This window comes from Ovis canadensis, chromosome 17, assembly GCF_042477335.2.
Source record: "Ovis canadensis isolate MfBH-ARS-UI-01 breed Bighorn chromosome 17, ARS-UI_OviCan_v2, whole genome shotgun sequence".
Lineage (NCBI taxonomy): Eukaryota > Metazoa > Chordata > Mammalia > Artiodactyla > Bovidae > Ovis > Ovis canadensis.
Window position 1 is genome coordinate 80,423,442 of NC_091261.1, and position 19,886 is coordinate 80,443,327.

General features: G+C 44.2%; 1 protein-coding gene and 1 long non-coding RNA gene across 15 annotated transcripts in view; one reads left to right on the top strand and one right to left on the bottom strand.

Annotated features, from left to right (window-relative positions):
* Positions 1-4,091: 4,091 nt before the first annotated feature.
* Positions 4,092-19,886, bottom strand: part of EIF4ENIF1 (eukaryotic translation initiation factor 4E nuclear import factor 1) — a 39,699-nt gene continuing 23,904 nt past the window's right edge. For 4 of the 14 annotated variants that reach the window (XM_069557146.1, XM_069557134.1, XM_069557147.1 and 1 more), the window contains exons 8-19: positions 17,871-18,006; positions 17,477-17,656; positions 16,607-16,839; positions 13,605-13,676; positions 12,971-13,154; positions 11,963-12,042; positions 11,499-11,641; positions 8,233-8,317; positions 6,854-6,986; positions 5,764-6,108; positions 5,361-5,525; positions 4,092-4,847 (exon numbers count right to left, since the gene is read on the bottom strand). In XM_069557146.1, coding sequence (XP_069413247.1) covers positions 4,606-4,847; positions 5,361-5,525; positions 5,764-6,108; positions 6,854-6,986; positions 8,233-8,317; positions 11,499-11,641; positions 11,963-12,042; positions 12,971-13,154; positions 13,605-13,676; positions 16,607-16,839; positions 17,477-17,656; positions 17,871-18,006 — 1,998 coding nt within the window. In that variant the 3' untranslated portion in view covers positions 4,092-4,605. The remainder of the gene's footprint in view (positions 4,848-5,360; positions 5,526-5,763; positions 6,109-6,853; positions 6,987-8,232; positions 8,318-11,498; positions 11,642-11,962; positions 12,043-12,970; positions 13,155-13,604; positions 13,677-16,606; positions 16,840-17,476; positions 17,657-17,870; positions 18,007-19,886) is intronic. The other 10 variants (XM_069557138.1, XM_069557136.1, XM_069557139.1 and 7 more) reach the window with 3 other exon arrangements.
* On the top strand, positions 8,261-19,355 carry LOC138422369 (uncharacterized). Its single transcript, XR_011249850.1, has 3 exons — positions 8,261-9,163; positions 19,013-19,112; positions 19,314-19,355. It is a non-coding gene; the product is annotated as an uncharacterized lncRNA (long non-coding RNA).

Sequence of the window (19,886 nt, forward strand, 5' to 3'; positions counted from 1 at the left end):
AAGGAAGGGCCTGACGTAAGGTAAGTGATTATTCCCTGCAAGTCTAGCCCACTTGGGAGATGGTGGGTCAGTAAAATACTCCGACCAGACACATCGGGCTTTGAGTGGCAAGCCCACCTTTAATTAGCTGTCGAACTCTGCATAAATTACTTGATCTCTGTGTCAGTTTCCTCATGTAACATGGAGATAGTAATAACACCTTCTAGAATGGAGATTCTTAGTATTAAGAGATGGTGCTTGTAAAATGCTTATTAGCACAGTGTCTGATATGTACGTGGTGAATGTTGGCTGTTGTTTCACTGGTTCCTCTCCTTTAGTTAGAGCACAGCTGGGTATCAGTGTTGGGCTGAGTGTTGAGCTGAACTGTGCTGCCAGCTGCGTGCCACTGTCTCCTTTGCCATAACCCAGCCCTTCTTGAACTCCCATGGCAGTCCTGGCCCCAACCACATAACCTGGATGAAAGCATGGAGGTAGCCCAGTGCAAGTGAGGCCACCAGTCTGATCAGAGCAGGTTTGTGGGGACACCTGTGTGTTTATATGGAGGTGGGAAGGAGGGTAGGTTATAAGAAGTAATGGGGTCAGGATTGCTAGAGAGGGTACTAAGGACATCATTAAAGGTTAATAAGGGAATTTAAAGGGTTTTTCATGATAGTGGAAAATTGACTGGCGAAAATCTGTGTGTTGGAGTGGATTAGTGAGAATATGGGAGACAGAGGGTGTGGGCGTACAGGAGAGACCTAAACCTGGCAACTGGCCTGCTGTTTGCAGAGAGAAGTCAAAGATTATATAATTATGGATTGCATGGATGATAGAGAAGGGTGGTCCATGAGAAAGTCACCAAGGGAAACAGATTTACAGGAAGACAGAGTTTGATTTTAGATGAGGTGAACTAGAACTTCTAGCATGCTGTGAGCAGTGAGGATGTGGGATTATCCACATACTCAGCCTTTTCCAGGAGCTGTTACTCTTGTTATCTTAGTGACAGTTTTTTCCCTCTCATAGTCGTCCTACAGCTTGGGCTTAACACTGTCCCCAGACCCAGGAGATAAGCCTCTCAGGCCTGGTATCCTACTCACTTTGGAGGGTGTAGATCGTGATATCACTGGTACATTCATGATAGAGGCCATAATTTAGAGTTTACTCTGGCTTTTCAGAGAGACACTGGCTTTCTGAGATATGGGATTTCCAGCAAGGTTTATTTTCCAGGCAGAGCTTATATTGGGTTTTGAGGAATCCTCAAATTCACTTTCATTGGGCAATGAAATGCCAGAATATTGAGAAAGATGTTGAAATCTGGGTTCATTCCAAGGCTTCAGGATTTGCTTTGAATGGGCTTTACTTCCATCCTTCCACACCTTCCCCTTCCCCCATCAGTGGCCCCCTGGTGTTTGAGAAGAGCATTACCCTACCTCCTTTCTGGGCTCAGACTTGGGAGTTCTGGGAGAGGTACAGTTTTGTGTTTGGATTGCTGCCTGGGGTAGGGCCACCAAGGAGGGCAAAGCTTTCTCTTCCTGAACTCCACGACTAGGGTTGTTTGACTGTCACGACATGGCTTAAATTTCCATTTTTCTTTTCGAATGCTTTTAGCTGTGTTTCAGGTCAGTTCAGCTCAGTTGTGTCTGACGCCCTGCGACCCCATGGACTGTAGCACGCCAGGCTTCCCTGTCCATCACCAGCTCCTGGAGCCTACTCAAATTCATGTCCATTGTGTTGGTGATGCCATTCAACCATCTCATCCTCTGTCATCCCCTTCTCCCACTTTCAATCTTCCCCAGTATCAGGGTCTTTTCCAGTGAGTCGGTTCTTGGCATCAGGTCGCCAAAAGTATTAAGCTGTGTTTAATAGCAGACAGTCACTTAACTGGCTGAAATGGAAGAAAACTTGGTCTCTCACATAAGTTGTCTGGAGCTCAGATGGGCTAGCTGGTAGACTGACGATCCAAATTCTTTCCATGACGCCATCCTGTTCACTGCTCTGCTGGGCAGATGGCTCCCTTCACAGTTGAAGAATATCTTTATAGCCTTGGGCTTTATACCAATATCTAGAGGATGCTGAAGAGGGCTGAGTCTTAACTTTTGGTGAAGCCATTTCCCAGAAGCTGCACAGCCAATTCCTCTGTGTCTCATACCCATTCTTGAACCAGCTGTTAGTAAAGGGCGTAGAATATTGAAGAGTCTGTTTAACTCCAGTATGTTATCTTCATTCTTGGAGTTTATCCCTTTCATTTGTAGGCCAGTGGACCTGACTTTCTACCTTAAGAGGCTATCTTACAAGATATTTCCTACAAGAAGACCTGGCTGTACTTCCCCATAAAAAAAATTTAGCTTTATTTTTTTTCATTGTGCCTCACAGCACACAGGATCTTAGTTGCCTGACAAGGAATTGAACCCAGGGCCCCTTCACTGGGAGTACAGAGTTTTAACCACTGGACTAGCATGGAAGTTCCTGTACTTTCCCATTTCCCCCCCTACTTCTCATTATTACTGTTTCAAAGTACTGGTTGCTCAACTACTTCGTAGGGGCAGAGGCAATGTTCTTTCCTACCTGACCCCTCAACTTCCACAAGATTCTCTCTAGCCCTCTGCTGTTCTACTATGAGGAGGCTTTGCACATTCTTCCAGCTTTGATTGCTTCTAAGCTTCTCATGCCTGCTAGACTCCCCAGAGTTGCTCCCTGTAAGATGGCTTATTAGCTGAGACATCATGTCATGTTCTCCTTTTACTCCATAGCTGGCTCTTAGTTTCTGAAGACTGTATTCACTTCCTTTTTTTGCCTCTACTCCCGTTCACCAAAATAGCTTTAAGATCTATGCATTTAGCTTCTGCTGTGCTATTCTTAGCAACATTCCTTTATTTTCTTCTGACTCCATCTCACCAGCTACTGGCTTTGCCCTTTGCCTGGTGCCTACATTTGTTCATGTCTATCGTATTAGCTTCTAGCCTAAAAAGGAATTCCTCACTAGCAGCTTCAAACCAACCCTCCCCACTTTACACCCTGGACTGTTGGTTCAATAGGAAAGGAAAGGAAGTGAAAGGACACACAGGATGGAGTTGGATCCATGTTTCTGTTCTGCCCCTGTTGCTTGAGACTATTTTCCAGATTCTTTGTTTATGAAACAAGGCATTTGTGAGAATTCTAAACAGGGCTTATTTCTGAAGTTGATTCACTCAGATCCCACTGCAGGGAGGGAGGGCTGAAGTTGAAGTACTCAAGTTGAAGTACTGTGAAGAGACAGACCTCATGCTCAATCCACAAAGCCAGGTTTTGTTGAAAAGCGACCTGCTATTTGTTCTCGGAAGCACAGGGCAGAGTGGGCAGCTCCAGGGTAATAGGCTGCACCCTGAACCTTTAGGCTGTTTTTTTAACATTTTAGTCAAAATCCAGTCACTTCACTTGTGAATCAGAATGGTCTCATTGTTTGAACCTCTACTATGAAGTCAAACTAGAGTTGAGGGCCCTAAATGGGAAGAGCTGAGAGACTGGCTGAGCTCAGTTGAGGAGCTTGAGGTCTGCCACCTTGGATTGGGAGGAATGAAGCCTTCAGTCAGGAAAGGGGGCTCCAGGCCGTAGTTACTTGCGTAGAATCCTCTTCCCCAGTGTATGCAGCTACAGTCCACAGAATATCGGAGCGGAGGAGTAAGAACACAGAAGAAGTTAACACAGGCACCAGAGGCTTGAGGGAAGTTCTATACGGAAACAATTCTGGAATGAATCGGAATTCTAAGGCTCCATTTTTCCCTATTGGGGACTCTGACTTGGAGAACAGGAAGCCAACCGTTGACTTTTGCCCCAGTAAATGTGACAAATGACCATATACCTGATGACCCAATAAATTATTTTCTTTAGTTGGGTTTCATTTTAGAAATTACACATTATCATCTGATATTAGCCACAAGACTACCTATAGGGTCAGCTCAGTCTAAACTTACCCACTGGGGTCATTAAGGCTCAAGAAAGAGGGCCATGGCTTCCTCCTCCCAAGCAGAGTTCAGGTCCATGAGTCTTACAGAAAAAACTCAAGGTAATTTCCCTCAAGAACCTACTGAAGAGGAAGGGATTCAGGAAGAAATAAACACAACAGTGCCATTCGCTTCATTCACACACTTAGCATATGCAACTTTAATCAACCAAAAGAAACAGCCCGAACTGTACAAGTGGAAAAAAAAATCCAAAATGTTGACACAGGCTTACCTAATACCAGCTACTTTTATGTACAGCTGTATAATTTCAAGAAAGCTATCCTATATGTATGTACAAAAGTTGTTTATACACAGGTCTGTACATAAGGGTCTATACATTTATTTTCTAAGAACCCTTAAGGTGCCACCTTTTGGTGAAGACACCAACACTTCATTCACATATCTTACAAAAAAAGACTTTCTAGGACTGACAATACTGCATCCTGGATTCAAACCATGTAGACTCCACTGACTGGTTAAGTTCCTTCCATCATGACGCAGACCACACCAGATGCCTGGGTGCCCCTAAACAGCTTCACACAAGAGTGCTACAAAGTAAAAGCCGTAAACCCACGTGAGATGAGGAAGCAGAGTCCTGACCGGGGTGCCGCCACAGGTCCAGGCTTGGCGAGCGAGCCTGCCCTGCTCACTGTCGGTACTCCAGTTCATCTACACTGATGACTTTGGTGGGCATGGAGGGCAGGGGCTGCTGCAGCACGTCTGAGCCAAACCATTTGGCGAGGCCCACAGGGGAGCTGCTCCTCTGGCTGGGGCGGTGCTCGAGCTGGGGGTGCACATGCGGCAGGCCTGACCTGCTGGGCACATTCTGAGGAGTCGTCTGAACGCTGACAGCAGCTGCCTGGGAACCAGAGCCTGGAGGATGAAGAACTGTGGAGACATGAAGGAAGGTTCTCATTCAGAGCACAGGAGGGGAGCAGTTCTCCACTAGGCCGGGCTTCACTGCACACGAACTACGAACAGTTCTTAACAAGGTGATTGATTCTGGGCTGCTTTTGGAGACGCCTTTCCAAAGTGCCAGAACAGTACCTTGGAAGGCTGAGGTATTCATTTGTATTGACAGTCCATCCTAGATGACACACCCCCTACTCCCCATGACAAGCAGAAGCAACAACACAAGCCAGGGAGAGTATCTACTCTCGGCACTCCCTATGCTGAATCTGTCAGAAGGATTCTCAGCTTCCTCTCCAAAAAGGCAAACATACCCCACCCCACCCCCCCAAAAAAAGCCAGGGTGCACCTGGCTTTCCAACTGTCTTCACAGGAATTCCCAATCCAGTCTTGCTAGGATATATTAGTAAACAGTGTCATTTTATCCCCTTCACTGGAAATTGGTTCAGAACCTCCTAACCCTTAGCTCACCTGGTCCTCTCCTGAACCTACCTGAGCGTTGCAGCTGCTGCTGCACCATTGCCAGATGCAGAGGTGTCCCAGGACGAGGGTTTAGGAGAGGGTGACTAGTGGCAGGCAAAGGGTAAAAGGGTTGACTCAGGATTGGGCCAGACAGCCCCTGTAAATGGGTCAGGTCCATCCCAGGGGGAAGCACACCTATTGGGCAGAAAGAAGAAACAGAAATAATCTACCTGAGAATTTTCAAGCTTGACTATACAGTTTTGGTGATCTGAAAGTTTCTTAAGAATGAAGACTGTTCAAGCTAGTTTCCTGATCTTTCAGTGGACTAAGGAATAGATCAGATTGGACCCAATGGAATCTTTCTAGGGATAAGGCCCTCCAATGGTACAGCACTTCATCAGTTCTAGCAACTCATGCCAAGTTAGAAACTCACCAGCTTGGAGCAAACTTGGAAGATGCTGTGGATGTACTCCCTGGGCCAGCATCCTTTGGACCAACCCCGGGTGAAGCTGGTGAGCAGGCCGAACGATGGGGACGTGGGGGACCAGGGGAACTTGGTGGACAGGGCGGAGAAAAGGTGTTCCTGGAACGGGGGATGCCAGGGTGGGTGTCTTCCTCCCTGTTGCTTTAGGTCGATAATCTTGTTCTTTGGTGTAACGGTTGGTCTGGGACAGTGGGGTGGAACAGGAAAGCCGCTGCAGGGTTGACAATTTGGGATTTGTGGTGGGAGAAGAGTCCCGAGCAGCAGTGGGCAGAGAGCTGGATGACAGGAGGTTCTCTGTAAGGATCCAGACAGAATATTTTGGTATTCACAAACTTTTTTTGTCCTCCCGATGAACCAGTAACTCATTTATTAGAAAGCTCACAATTGGGATTAACATGCTTTTCAGCCTAAGGGGAAAAGTGAGTAAAATTATGCAAATTCATCACAACAGAATGCCTAAAGAACAATTACTGTCTGGTGAGGAACCTGAACTGCCTTTTAATAGGACCAACCGGATTTCCTTCCTTTCCCCAGAAGCTTTCTCACAGGCAGAAAGCTCTTAGACCAATACCTAGACCTATGTAAACCTTACTTATTAGAGTCTGTTTCACTGTGTCTTTAACAATCTGAACTATGCAACCCCTAAAAACCTCTTACATTTTCCACGTATTTCTGAAAGCCTCACACACCTCCTATATGCGTCACCCACTGCATAGTTCTTACTGGGTAATTAGTCTCCAGACTGGAGAGAACCTTTCAGAAATAAAACTGGTTGAACTTTTATTAATTTGCCAAATAAGTGTACTCATAATTCAAGCCTAAATAAGGATCCTGAATGCTTGTTCTTCCTAATGCCAGCACTCTAAGCACTATTAGACTGGTCAGAATTTCAAGTGGCTAAGTGCCTGTGAGCTGGTCCACGCCTCCTGTTAAACCCAGAACTGAGGTCTGGAGCAGCAGGGGCCTTGCCCAAGGCTTTGCACGCTGGTGCTCTGTCACACACGTTGCTGGTGCTCCAGCCTCAACAGCTCTCAAGTACCTTCACTGGGCTTCTGAGCGTCCTCTTTACTGTCACCAAGAGCTGCTTTTCCAGAGGCTGGCTCCTCCTTGCTTTTCTCTTTGCTCTCATACATCTTACGAATTACTGAGGTAGGAGTGAAGGAAGGAGAAAGCTGTAGGGAAAACAGTATTCACACAGTCTTTAATTGCCTCTCCCTAATCAAGTGGCCAAACTACTGAAGCTGAAGAGTTCCCTTTCGGCAGCACGTGGCAGAAGCCAACTCCAACATTCTGGCCTCTAGCTGCTGGAAGAAAGCATCAGGATGGGCCGAGCAGGCAGCGTCATCCCTTGCACGCAGTTCACTTTAATCAAAACCAAGATGCAGCTAGCGCACAGCTAGCTAAAGCACAGAAAGTTCTACCTGCCTCTGCAGCCTCTGCTCCAGCCATTCCCCAAGCCAGAGTTAGGCTGGGAAGGGGGGAAAACATGGCCAGGAGAAAACCCTGAAATAGCAGGCCCCTCCCCTAAGTTGGGAAAGGACATTTCAGATGCAACCACAGAACCTCAATTTCTCTGTACTCTTAATGTTTCCTACCCCGACTTGGCTACCAGAAAACCCAAGTAGCTTCCTGACGGTTTCCTCCGCACCAGCACTCACCATTTGGGGTCATTTGTTCCCACCTCTTTACTGCCAGTTTTTACACTGATGTTTTTACTGTGCATGCAAATTTCTCATTAAACAACCCCGTATCCTTGATGACAGGAGACAGGGCATGAATTACGCACAGAAAAGCTCCTAGATCCTGCCTTCAAGGTGCTTGGTGCAAAGACCACTTGGGGTCCTGAAGTACAGAATAATAGTCTTTTCCCCTCATCAGCCCTGAATAGGTGATAAAGGTCTGTGAGGTGAGTGAAACCTAAAAAAATAAATAATGCTGGTTCATGAGTCAGTTGTAAAGCTTGACTTGTCACTGCAAATAAGCAAATCACTCTGTCCCAGCCTCCACTCTGAGAACTGAATCTAAATTTGTGGACTCGCACCATGTTTTACTGGACTTCCCATGCTCTAGCTCCCATCACCCATCTTCCTCACCTCCCACCCTTCACGTTCATCCCTCTTCTGCTCCCCACTCCAGTGATCATTCATTGGAACACACCGCACCACCCTGTATGCCCTGGCCCTGACTCTTCCATCTGCTGGAACACGTTTTCCCCAACATGGGGCTTCACTAGAACTTAGAATCCTGAGAGACTACATTCTGAAAGGGGAGGCCTTAATCAACAGGCAGGTGTAAACATCTACTAAATCACTGACTCCTGTGGAAGGCGCTCAAGGACAATTTGGGGTACCTAGTGACACAGGAGCAACCAAGCAGGGAGAAGCCTAGGAGTCAATCATAAGGGCAGAGGTCACTGACCATGCTTGTGATGGAGGCGGCTGGGGCAGGGGAAGAGGAATTCCCTCGGTGCGCGGGTGCTGGTGACTTGGTCACTCGCTGTTGCCTGTAAACAAAAACCAGTTATCTGTGTGAGTCCCTAGCTGCTCAAACTTCAAGTTTAAACTGCATAAAACTCAAGGCCAGCCCAGGAAACATCCCATTTCCTTTCTTCAATTTCCCAAGCATTTAATAACGTGCAAAACTATATGCCAAGTTCTGAGGAGAGACAAAAGCTTAATGACACACAGTCCTGGGTCTTGTAAGAGCTGTCGTCTAATGAGGGAGATACTAATCTAGGGCAAACATGGCACATGAAGGGTACCAGCAGAGTACAATGGGAAAACGAGGGGTAGAGGAACAGGTAAGGGATGTGGGAAGGTCTTGGGAGTGTAGGGTTATCCGGGGCAGCTGTGTAGCTTGTTGCTGACTATGCCAGTGAGGCAGGCTAGAGAGGGCCTGCATTCTGGAGCGTAGGGAGCAACACCGAGTACCACAGTCCCTGGTGCAGAACTGAGGCTCCGAGAGACACCAGTTCAAGTCAGACAGGCCACCAAGACTGAGCTACTTTAAGGACCCAGTCACCCGGAGCATTCCCTGCCACTCTGGGTCTGCACACAGGGCTGGCCCTCGGCCTCCCAAATAAAGTTTAAAAGAGCAGACTTCCTTCTCTCCCCAGACTTTCTACTTATTCTCTCTTGGAAGAAAACAGCAAAGAGTGGATGACCACATAGGCTGAGAGAAGAATGAATTACATGAGCTCACTGGCTAATCAAAGCTTCACTGCATTTCAGTGATGTCAGACCGTGTACTGCAAAGGCCAAAGCCTCAGGACGGTCAATGATTCTGAAGTTCACGGACTCATAAGCAAAAGGGAACCCTAAACTCCTGGCTGCCTTCCAGTCTGTATCAGGTAAGCCCCAGGGCTGCCACACTGAGACCAAGTAAGACAGCGAGGGGAGAGAGTATTCTGAGTGACTAAGAGGTAAAAAAAGCAAGAGAAGGAGAAACTGTGTCTGTTGGGGGCTATGACTGTACACAGAGTGTACAGGCAGGGAGGGCCTACCATCTGATCCAAAAATTGACACTGTCTTGGATCTACCTGCTAGTTTCAAGTAAGTCACATTTGAAAAATCTAAATTTCTGTCAAATGCAGTTCTTTACCCCATCCACCTCACAAAGTTGTTGCCAAGAGCAAATTAAGTTGTGGATATCTAAAGTGCTTCTTGACTATGCCAAAGCCTTTGACTGTGTGGATCACAATAAACTGTGGAAAATTCTGAAAGAGCTGGGAATACCAGACCACCTAACCTGCCTCTTGAGAAATCTGTATGCAGGTCAAGAAGCAACAGTTAGAACTGGACATGGAACAACAGACTGGTTCCAATAGGAAAAGGAGTACATCAAGGCTGTATATCATCACCCTGCTTATTTAACTTATATGCAGAGTACATCATGAGAAACGCTGGGCTGGAAGAAACACAAGTAGAATCAAGATTGCTGGGAGAAATATCAATAACCTTAGATATGCAGATGACACCACCCTTATGGCAGAAAGTGAAGAGGAACTAAAAAGCCTCTTGATGAAAGTGAAAGAGGAGAGTGAAAAAGTTGGCTTAAAGCTCAACATTCAGAAAACAAAGATCATGGCATCTGGTCCCATCACTTCATGGGAAACAGACAGGGAAACAGTGGAAACAGTGTCAGATTTTATTTTTGGGGGGCTCCAAAATCACTGCAGATGGTGATTGCAGCCATGAAATTAAAAGGCGCTTACTCCTTGGAAGAAAAGTTATGACCAACCTAGATAGTATATTCAAAAGTAGAGACATTACTTTGACGACTAAGGTCCATCTAGTCAAGGCTATGGTTTTTCCTGTGGTCATGTATGGATGTGAGAGTTGGACTGTGAAGAAGGCTGAGCACCGAAGAATTGATGCTTTTGAAGTGTGGTGTTGGAGAAGACTCTTGAGAGTCCCTTGGACTGCAAGGAGATCCAACCAGTCCATTCTGAAGGAGATCAGCCCTGGGTGTTCTCTGGAAGGACTGATGTTGAAGCTGAAACTCCAGTACTTTGGCCACCTCATGCGAAGAGTTGACTCACTGGAAAAGACTCTGATGCTGGGAGGGATTGGGGGCAGGAGGAGAAGGGGACAACAGAGGATGAGATGGCTGGATGGCATCACGGACTTGATGAACGTGAGTCTGAGTGAACTCTGGGAGATGGTGATGGACAGGGAGGCCTGGTGTGCTGCGATTCATGGGATCGCAAAGAGTCGGACATGACTGAGCGACTGAACTGAACTGAACTGAAAATGCTTTGAAGGTCAACAAATTGCTATGCTGTAGACAGAAGTCCAGTGAAGGGGCTCAGCAGAGCAGCCTTGAGCTCTCTGTACAGACTGGAGGGCTCTTACAGGGCCGGCACATTTATGCAAGAGGACAGAGAGCTTACTAGTTCCAGTGCTTTCTGAAAGTGTCAACATATGACCAGATGAAGTAAGACGCTGAGGCAGCATTTTTAATAATCACATCAAAACAAATAAGTTTCAAGTACCAAATACTATATGGGGTGGGAGTACTGTGTTTAAGGATGCCCACTTTGGTGATAAAACTAAAAATATGAAGGTGGTGACTACTTTTCTTTTAGAGACTGGACAATGGTCACTTCTGGAGAGAGGGGTATTGGGACAAGGCACAGGGAGGGCTTCTGGGGAGCTGACAAGGGAGTCTGCCTTACAATAAGCTATACATTTGCTTCATGAAGTTTTCTGCCTATTTTACAATAAAAAAAAGGACAATACTGCTACTCTTTCTTCCCCAACTTATGGTTCATTTCATTTCACTGCCTGTTGAAACTGGTGGAGAGGATGGGAGGAGAGTGAAGTCAGGGACTATTTGATCAACAAACCTGACTTAAGGGACAGTTTGATACTCAACAAGGAGCCTGAGGGTGGGGAAGCGAGGTGGAGTTTTAGTTTCCATCATTTCATAAGTATAACTTCAAATAAGTAGCTACGCCAGCTACATCTGTAAAAACGAATCCTTTAAATGAAGAGTATAAATAAAATTATATAGGATGCAAAGCCTATGCCCCTGCAACAGAATTCAACTATATACTTTCCTCTACTGAACACTCGGTAGGTAAGACTTGTCACCATATGTTATACAGTGTATCAGTGTGTACAACAGAAATGATACTGTGGATAACTAATTTGCAAATCTCAAGGGTAAGATTAGGAATTTACCTGTTTCTGAATCCATCTCTGGTTCTGTCCACCTGCGGTTTGCCAAAACCAGGCTGGTAGAAGTTCGCTGCCTGCGCCGCGAGGTCATGTGGCACGGCCAGCCCCTCCAAAGCTGCCTGTTGCAATTCTAGCTGGCTCATCTGCTGGACAGATGTGGCAGAGGGGCGTCAGCAGAACGACACCAGTACACCTTCTACAAAGGCCTCTCTTTGATCTTTCAGAAGAGGTAATGTTTTAAGCAGCAGCTAAGAGAAGCTAAGATGCTGCAAACCTGCCTAAACTGGATGTTAGTGATTTTATGACTTTATATAATGATATAACTCCACCAGTTTTCTAGCTTTCACTGAGCCTGAGTTACAGTTCAAAACCACTTCCAAGCATTACAGCCATTTAATTCTGTATTTCCACAAGGGTGGAAAGCAAACAAGTTTGAGAAACAAGCTTGAGAAAAAGTTCAGCCAGACCTGGGCTGTGACTGGGCTCATGGGCTTGCGCATGCCTTGGAATGGATCTCCGAGAAGCTGCTGTGGTCCTGACGTGAAACCTGTTGGGAAGGTTACAGAGTCAGTGCGTGTCAAGATAGTACCTGTCCATCAGAGGCATTATCTCCACTGCGTGATGCTCCTTGCTGAGCACCATCTCTTTCATGAAGGACTGATTTCCTGGGCTGATGATGTCACTCTTCTTCCGTGCCCCTACAGTGGGGACCTCACGGACCTCTCTCCGAGCACTTAAACATTCAAGCTGCTGGTGTATCCATCCCCCACTAAGCTGTCTCTTCAGAGCCGAGACCTCTATCTGGGAGGGAAGAGCTTTTCTAGCCAGTGATCTGGCTCTCTGTAACCACACCAGCTAGTACCAAAGAAGACACCAGTGTTCTGAGATTCACACTATTTCCATTAGATCTCCCTAACTGTGGAAAGATTACAAACACTCTCTCTCACAATATAACCAGCAGGGGTCAGAACAGCCAGCAGCCTAGAGTGGTCGAGGGTACAGGAACACAGATTCTGCACACTTTTGCTAACACAGCTTTCTGGAAGTGCTTCTCCCATTCATGTTCTGAATCAGCCGTAATACCTCACAGTTGGTTGTGTATAGCTTCATCAGGTTGGCAGAGAGCCACTAGTCTGACTTCTCCATGAAGGAAAAACCTAAGGAGCCAAATTAATTTTTTTTCTGTTGAATTTCCCAAATAAGGAAGATGACTAAAGAGCTGGATCCAATTTAGTTCTCCAGAGAAAAAATACAAAACTGTAACATAAACCTATTTATCCAGAAGGGCAGCTGGATAATTACCTTCCACTTGTGTCCTTACCACTCCCTGAAAAAAGCATAACAAATCAGCACATTTCTTTTTAAACTCTTCAAGGGTACCAACGAAAGAGACTTTGCCAGTTTTAGGAGATGGGTATACCGAGGGGAAGGAGAAGGGAAATGACAGATGGACACCTCTGCACAAGAGCATTTACCAATCGGTGACGGTATTCTGGGACGAAGGTAGTCTGCAGAGGCCGCTCTCGTCTGAAACACCTGTGACAACGGAGGAGAGGGTGCTCTCTGGCCCAGTAATGATGTCGTAGGCTCCAAGCTCCCCATAAGGCCACTCAGGAGATTGGAAGAAGCAGGTCTCTGAACAGGTGGGCCCAGAAGTTCCTAAAGGCAGAAAAGTCAAATCCTGTGAGCAAACCTAGTTCTTCTTCCTACTCAGAGGCTGTGGATTATGAATTTGGAAGCCAATGATGAATCTCCCTCCTGCTTCACTGAAGGACTTGGCACATGTACATGCAACGAATTTCTCTGAACGTTCAGCTACCAACATTTCCTTCAAGTTAGTGCTACAAATATAGGTTAGATACTTTAAATTTCCATAGAAATTGCAAACCTGCAAACGGGAAACCAAGGCTTTACGCGATCATCTTTTTTAGCCACCAACCCACCCCACATTTATAGCTACAGAGAGCTATGTCAGGCAGCAAAACTGTATCCTTCGTTGCTAGGCAACACGGATCAGTCTCTACGGCCCAAAGCTGGCCCACTACACAAAACCAGTTTGGAGGACTACTGTTCAGGACTCCAAGGCCTTGGTATAAGATTGTGAAGTACCTGCAAGATGTTCTTAGGGACAGGCTGGCCTGGAATCTCAGCAGGGGACATCAAATGGCTTTCAAGGGTTCGCTAAAAAAGTCAAAGGAAAACTGGTTTTAACCTTCTCACATACTTAGCTTATAGATTAATTGGGGACCACAAGAAAACACTGACAACTCCCCAGGGAGTTGGCACTTAACAGCAGAATGATGTCCAAATCACAGAAAACTTAGATCAACTTGCCCCACTTGTCGCACAGGTCTCAGTGACCTCGGAACAGGAAGGATTCTCACACGTACATGCAAAGGCCACTCAGAGACCCTCAGACAAGGTTTTTTCCTCTCTGGTAACCCTAAGTCCATTTCACTGTTTCTAACATTGCGTCCAAAAGAAGGGAAAAAGAAAATGGCGAAACGGGGGGAACACTTGTTTAGTAAGAGGCCACAGGTAGGAAATTTTGATAATTTACAGATTTTAATGTTCACAGCAACCTTTGCTTGCTATTATCTTTAACAAGATTTACAGATCATAGATGGTACCAAAAAAATGCGAGTTCGGCCAAAATCGTTATATTTCAGAGTTTCATATTTTAGGAAATTTAAACTTTATTATTTTTAAGCAGCTATTCCAAAGTGGGTCTCCTATTCAGGATGAAATTAAAATCTTCCACTTTCGATTCTTTTAATGCAGTAGCAGTTATACTTTGCATCCAACTTATATTACCTCTGGTGCTTCAGGACACCCTTGTGTGTCCATTTAGCTCTGGCTGAAGTGCTTTCTCTGTCAAGTTTCCCTTCCACCAGCGGGAACTGCGAAGGTCCACAGCAGTGTCCTCGGGCATGACAAATAGCCCCCAAGTATGCAAGTGTTTCATTGTTGATTTTGGAATTGGAATGGACTGTAAATGATTTTAATAAGATCTCCTCAAGAGTCATTTAATTCCAACTAACAAAAACAAAGACACAACTTTATACTAGGTGGCTTGCTATATTTGGAGGATAGAGTCTACAACTTAATTTGAAATACAGCTTAGACTGAACCAATATGTCTTCTTTTGGGGATAAACAACATGACTGAACCAGAATGGCTGGAGGCAGATCAGAAAGAGTATACGTAACGCACACAGCTGTAGTCACTGAGAGCCTGGAAGCAGCCCGTGACAAACACCAACATGCAAATTAAGCAGTATTTTGGGATAACGCCTGGTGTACTTCATAGATTATTTCCTTGTTTTTTTTTTTTTTTCCTAGATTGGGTTTGTATTCCCCTTTGCCTAGCACCTTAAATTATATCATCCACTCCTTTATGCACCTGTTTGAGGCTCATTCCCTCAGCTGAAGCCAGATATATTTCAGAGCACTGAACCCCCAGCATCAAGCAAGTTATCTTCACAGCTCAGGGGCAACTGCGTTAATATCAAACCCTAGAATCACATCTAAAACAAAATGTTCAAAAGCCTCATCGGGTAAACAGTCGAACCCACCCCCACCCCCACTCCCATTTCTTAACTAACACTAAAAGAAGCTGTTTATAAGATTTGACCCACCCTGCTGTAGTCAGCACCTAATCCCCAAGACACAAAGGCAATAAGCAGCAGAGGACTGTTTACAGCCAAGCGATCTGGTCCTCATTTGAAAGCATTTACACCTAATAGTTCCTTGCATGGAAATTATTTAAAGCAGCTTACAAGGAACATTCCCCTGTAACTGGCATGGTGTGGTCAGATACACAAGAATAACTTTACCTATCTGAGATGTCTCCTTCTGGAGGTAGAGAGGCAGGTAGGTAGGCCAGGAACAATGGTATCTCTGTTAGGATTGATCACTAACAGCTAGTCAGATTCAAAATAGCAAAAATCAGCTGTTCTCCCTTGGTACACGGCACAATGAAACACATGCTTCCCCCATGGTTAACCAGTAGTTCCCAGACAAGAAGGTGTCAAGAAAAACAGGCAAAACTCAATTTGGTAAATTTGAGATAACTTAGCAACTAGAGTAAGTCTGTGTTTTTTTTTCAAATTAATATTATTCGATTTACTGTTTCCCTTTCACTCTGTAATCATCAAGGGTTAGCAATAGTAACACACACCATGCCTGAGAGGCACCCTCTAAATGTGTTATGGGGAAGACCGGTATGGGCTACACACCTGCATTTACTGACATACAATCACCTTGTAACCCAACTTAATGCCTAAAGGTGTTTTATAAGTTTGGAGTCACAGCTTTTTCTATTAGTAAATAAACAGAATGCAATTGTCTTGAAAAATCCATCTTAGATACTTTACAAATGCCATGAATATCTGTCAAATACCTAATCAAGAAGGCAAATAATCCCAGGTATCTGGGAGTAATTAGTAGTAGTGAAAAGACTTTACTATAAAAATATGGTAAAATTATTTTAACTTAAGTAGCTGAATAAGGGCTTCCCTGGGGGCTCAATGGTGAAGAATCCTCCATCGCAGGAGATGCAGGTTCCATCCCTCGGTAGGGACGATCCCCTGGAGAAGGAATGGCAACCTACTCCAGTATTCTTGCTGGGAGATTCCATGGACAAAGGAGCTGGTGGACTACAGTTCATGGGGTTGCAAGAGTCAGACACAACTTAGCGACTAAACAACAACAAACAGCTGAATAAACAGAAAACTTTCTCTAGAGTTCATCCCCAAAGGTATTTTTACACCATTTTTTTTTAAGCACTGAGTTAAGATAAGCAAGTTATATCTGAATCTATCAGACTCTATACTGTCACACACAATACATACAGATAAACCTGCTTTTTCAATACAGATAAACCTGCTATTTCAATACAGATAAACCTGCTTTTTCAATACAGATAAACCTGCTATTTCAAGTAGCAAACAGTATAGTGGTAATTAGAGAACACACAAAAGCATTGAGGATGAAATGACTACTAAAGAATTTCCAACTTACTCAGGATACCTTTTTAAAAATCCATTTATTGGATGGGAAGTGGAATAGAAAGAAAAGGAGAAAAGGCTGGGGTCTGTGCCAAATACTTACACTGACTTTAGGCTGAGAAGGCAAAGTCCCACTTGCCTTCATGGTGCTCACTAGCTTGTTAAACGCAGTCATATCTCCATCTTTTTTGAGCTGTCGATTGCTGGCCACAGTACTCAGGGTCTCCTCCAAATGTTCTGCCATAAAGGGAGTCGAATTCTTCACTTGCTGGTCAACCTTCAAGCCCTTGAGCCCTGCTTCCACCTCCTCCACGGAAAGCACAACCCCTGAATGTGCTGAAAGGTTGAGAAAGTCTAGGTTAAGCCAAGCAAAGGAATATGTGGTAGGAACTCTTTGTACTCTGCGGTGGATAAGGCAAAAATGATTTATTTCACAGTTGAACTGAAGTTGTCAGAAAAGACTAATAACAAAACAGACAAACTGAAGGCACTGAGACCCTGCAGGGGTATGTCTACTATGAAGGGTCTTCTGGAGACTCGTTAGGAGGCACAGGAACCCCAGACAGCCCAACAAGAACCAGAGTGCTGCCTGCACAATGGTTATTCTACCATCAAGGCTGCACGTTCAGGGCTTATCACCTAAGCAAGAACATGGCAAACCAGGGCAGAGGTATGAGCAGCTGCCAAGTTATGCTCAGGAGGACTAAATACTCACTGGAGGGTTCTACTCAGGCTCCAGGTGAGCAGGACTTAGAAGAAAAGTTCTTGCCACAGAGTTCAGTGACCTGCTGATCTGGTAGATTCTCAAAAGAGGTGGTACTGTTTTATAAGTGTTTTTGAAGAACATTAAACAAAACACACCATCTATTTGACTTTTGATGAAATAGCAGTCTGTTAGAACTGATTCTGCCTTAATTAAGACTGAGCATCCAAATGTTTCAAATACCTAAAACAGACTCTAACAGACACTTACAGCTCTCTTTAAGCTTTTCTTTATTTGCAGAAAGGCTGGAAAGGAGAGGCTTTAAATCCACTTTGGCTTTCTGTAGCATTTCTAGAATATCCACTTTAGTTTCAGCATGGTCTTCTAGTGGTATAGGAGCAAAATAATTCCCCGAGTTCTGTCCAGGAGAGAGGACGGCTTGTTCCAGACCTAATATGGCAAGTTAATATATGTATAATTAATTGGTCCTCAATAAAGCACAGAAACACATCTTCAACAATATTAAAAGGACACAAATTGAAGGATATTTTTCAGTATCCAGAAACCCATGAATGCTAATGGACCCCTGACTAATGAAGATGAAATGAACCATATCAAGGAAAGCTCAAGTCTATGTCCAGGGCAGAATCTGAAGCAACTGTACCTGCAAGTCTCTCCAGTTCTTCATGAGGTGTTGACCCGAGGCTGCTGGATCGGCTTCCTGATCGGCTTGGGTTAGAGAACCACCTACTGAACCGACTGGCGGAGACTGACCCTTCTCCCAAAACATCTTCTATCATCTAAAGGGAGAAATGAAAGAAGCTAAGGTAACAGTTTCCAGGTGAAAAGGACAAGAAGGCTCAAATTTTAAGGAAGGGTCACTTACTTTGAAACTCCTTCGATGCTGCTGACCTGAAGGCAAACACCCTCAGAACTTAGGGTTTTGAACATCTTTAACTTCTCTCCCCCTCCTGGATCGTTTCTCAGTGACCCAGACTTGGGCATAACCATGTATTCTCTAAGCATATAAAGCAAAACCTCTTTGCCACAGAAAGCGTTCTGATCTTCTATCATTTGCCTCATTAGAAAATCCATGAATGTTCTAAGGAGGCACAGTTTCAAAATCAAAACCAGCACCAAAGTAAAGCATTCCGCTGCCAAGCTGATGAGTGGCCTTCAACTAAGCATCAGGTGTAGAGAGCTGATGAAAGACAACCCTCGCTTCAAACTTTAACACCCTCAAGGTTGTAATAAACACCGTGAAATCCAATGCTGCTAATTTCAGAACCCAAAAGCTAAAACGCAGAGCTCATATTTCCAAGTCAAAGTTTAAGAAGTATCAAAATGTGAAAGACAGACTTTTAAATGATCTCTAATATCTGTTTGAACTTCATGGAAAGTTTCAAACTTCATGTTTGTTTTTAAATCTGACCTCCATAGTTTTTGGTTTAATAAGAGCAATTAAATGATGCATTATGATCAGAAATTATTTTTCAACAGTGTTTCATAACAGTAATTTCTATTGCCAGTCCTTCTTGAAAACTAGATTTAAGCATTTTTTGGAAAGAAATTTTCAGTTAAACCCTATTATAAATCTAATTAAATACCTAAATTGATCTTTATGCAGTGTTCTGATCAATATTTAGAAAAGACAAGATAAAGTAAATATCAATCCGAAAATGAGGCCCATCCTTGACAATAAGGCATAAACAGCAAACAGGTTTCTCCCCAAGACATGTACATATATGACGGAGTTAGAGACTTTGTTTTATCTGAAATCTAGAACTCATACTTCTGTCTTTGCAGGTATTGTTCAGCAGGTTCAATCACATTCCACTTGTAAACTCTCACGCCTTGAATAATGCCGACTTTCAAGTGCACTAATTTGCAATCATTAAATTTTAAGGTAAGCATTATAAAGTGATGTTTCACTGTGAAAAGTTGGGAACTGTACCCAAAACACAACCACCTTGGTGAAAAATGGTTATTTTTAAAAGTAAAAGCTACAGCTATTTAAAATACTTTAATTTTGGAAAGAGTTTGAAATTTTACAAATAGCAAAAATAGCTTTGCACTGTACTGTATTTCCTCTGGTCACACTGTATAGGAGAAAAGCCAGAGGATACACAGGAGGAACACGAAAAAGAAAGTGAATCTAAAGTATCTGGACGTTTTCTAAGGATCTGACAGTAAGTGTTGAGAAACTTATCTCCATACTTTGATCAGTGACCAACTTTGTTAGAGAAGCTTAGTTTTATCACAGCTAAAACACACACAAAGTCACTTTTACTCTTGTTTACTGGAAATGCCAATTTCAAGAACTAGAGCATTTTGAAGCCAAAAAGAATCATAAGAGACAATCTGGTCAGTCATTTTTACCACAGAGCCAGCTGGGATGCTCCAGTGCTCAGCTGAATGCTGCTACACCCCACAGCCTCCTCTAATTGAGTCTTTGAGGAGGCCGTGAACTGCAGTCTGGTATGTTTCAACTGCTCCTTCCAGACATTTTTAATAGCATTTTTAAGGTAACCCATACAGCTGCTAGTTTGGTCTGTCAGAGGTTGTTTAGACTGTTCATGTCCTAGGCTTCATATTATGCCGATAAAGATACTGTGAAATATTTTTGCTCTTTGACAATTACTAGCTTTTACTGATAAATGCTTTTCTTACTTTCTACTTT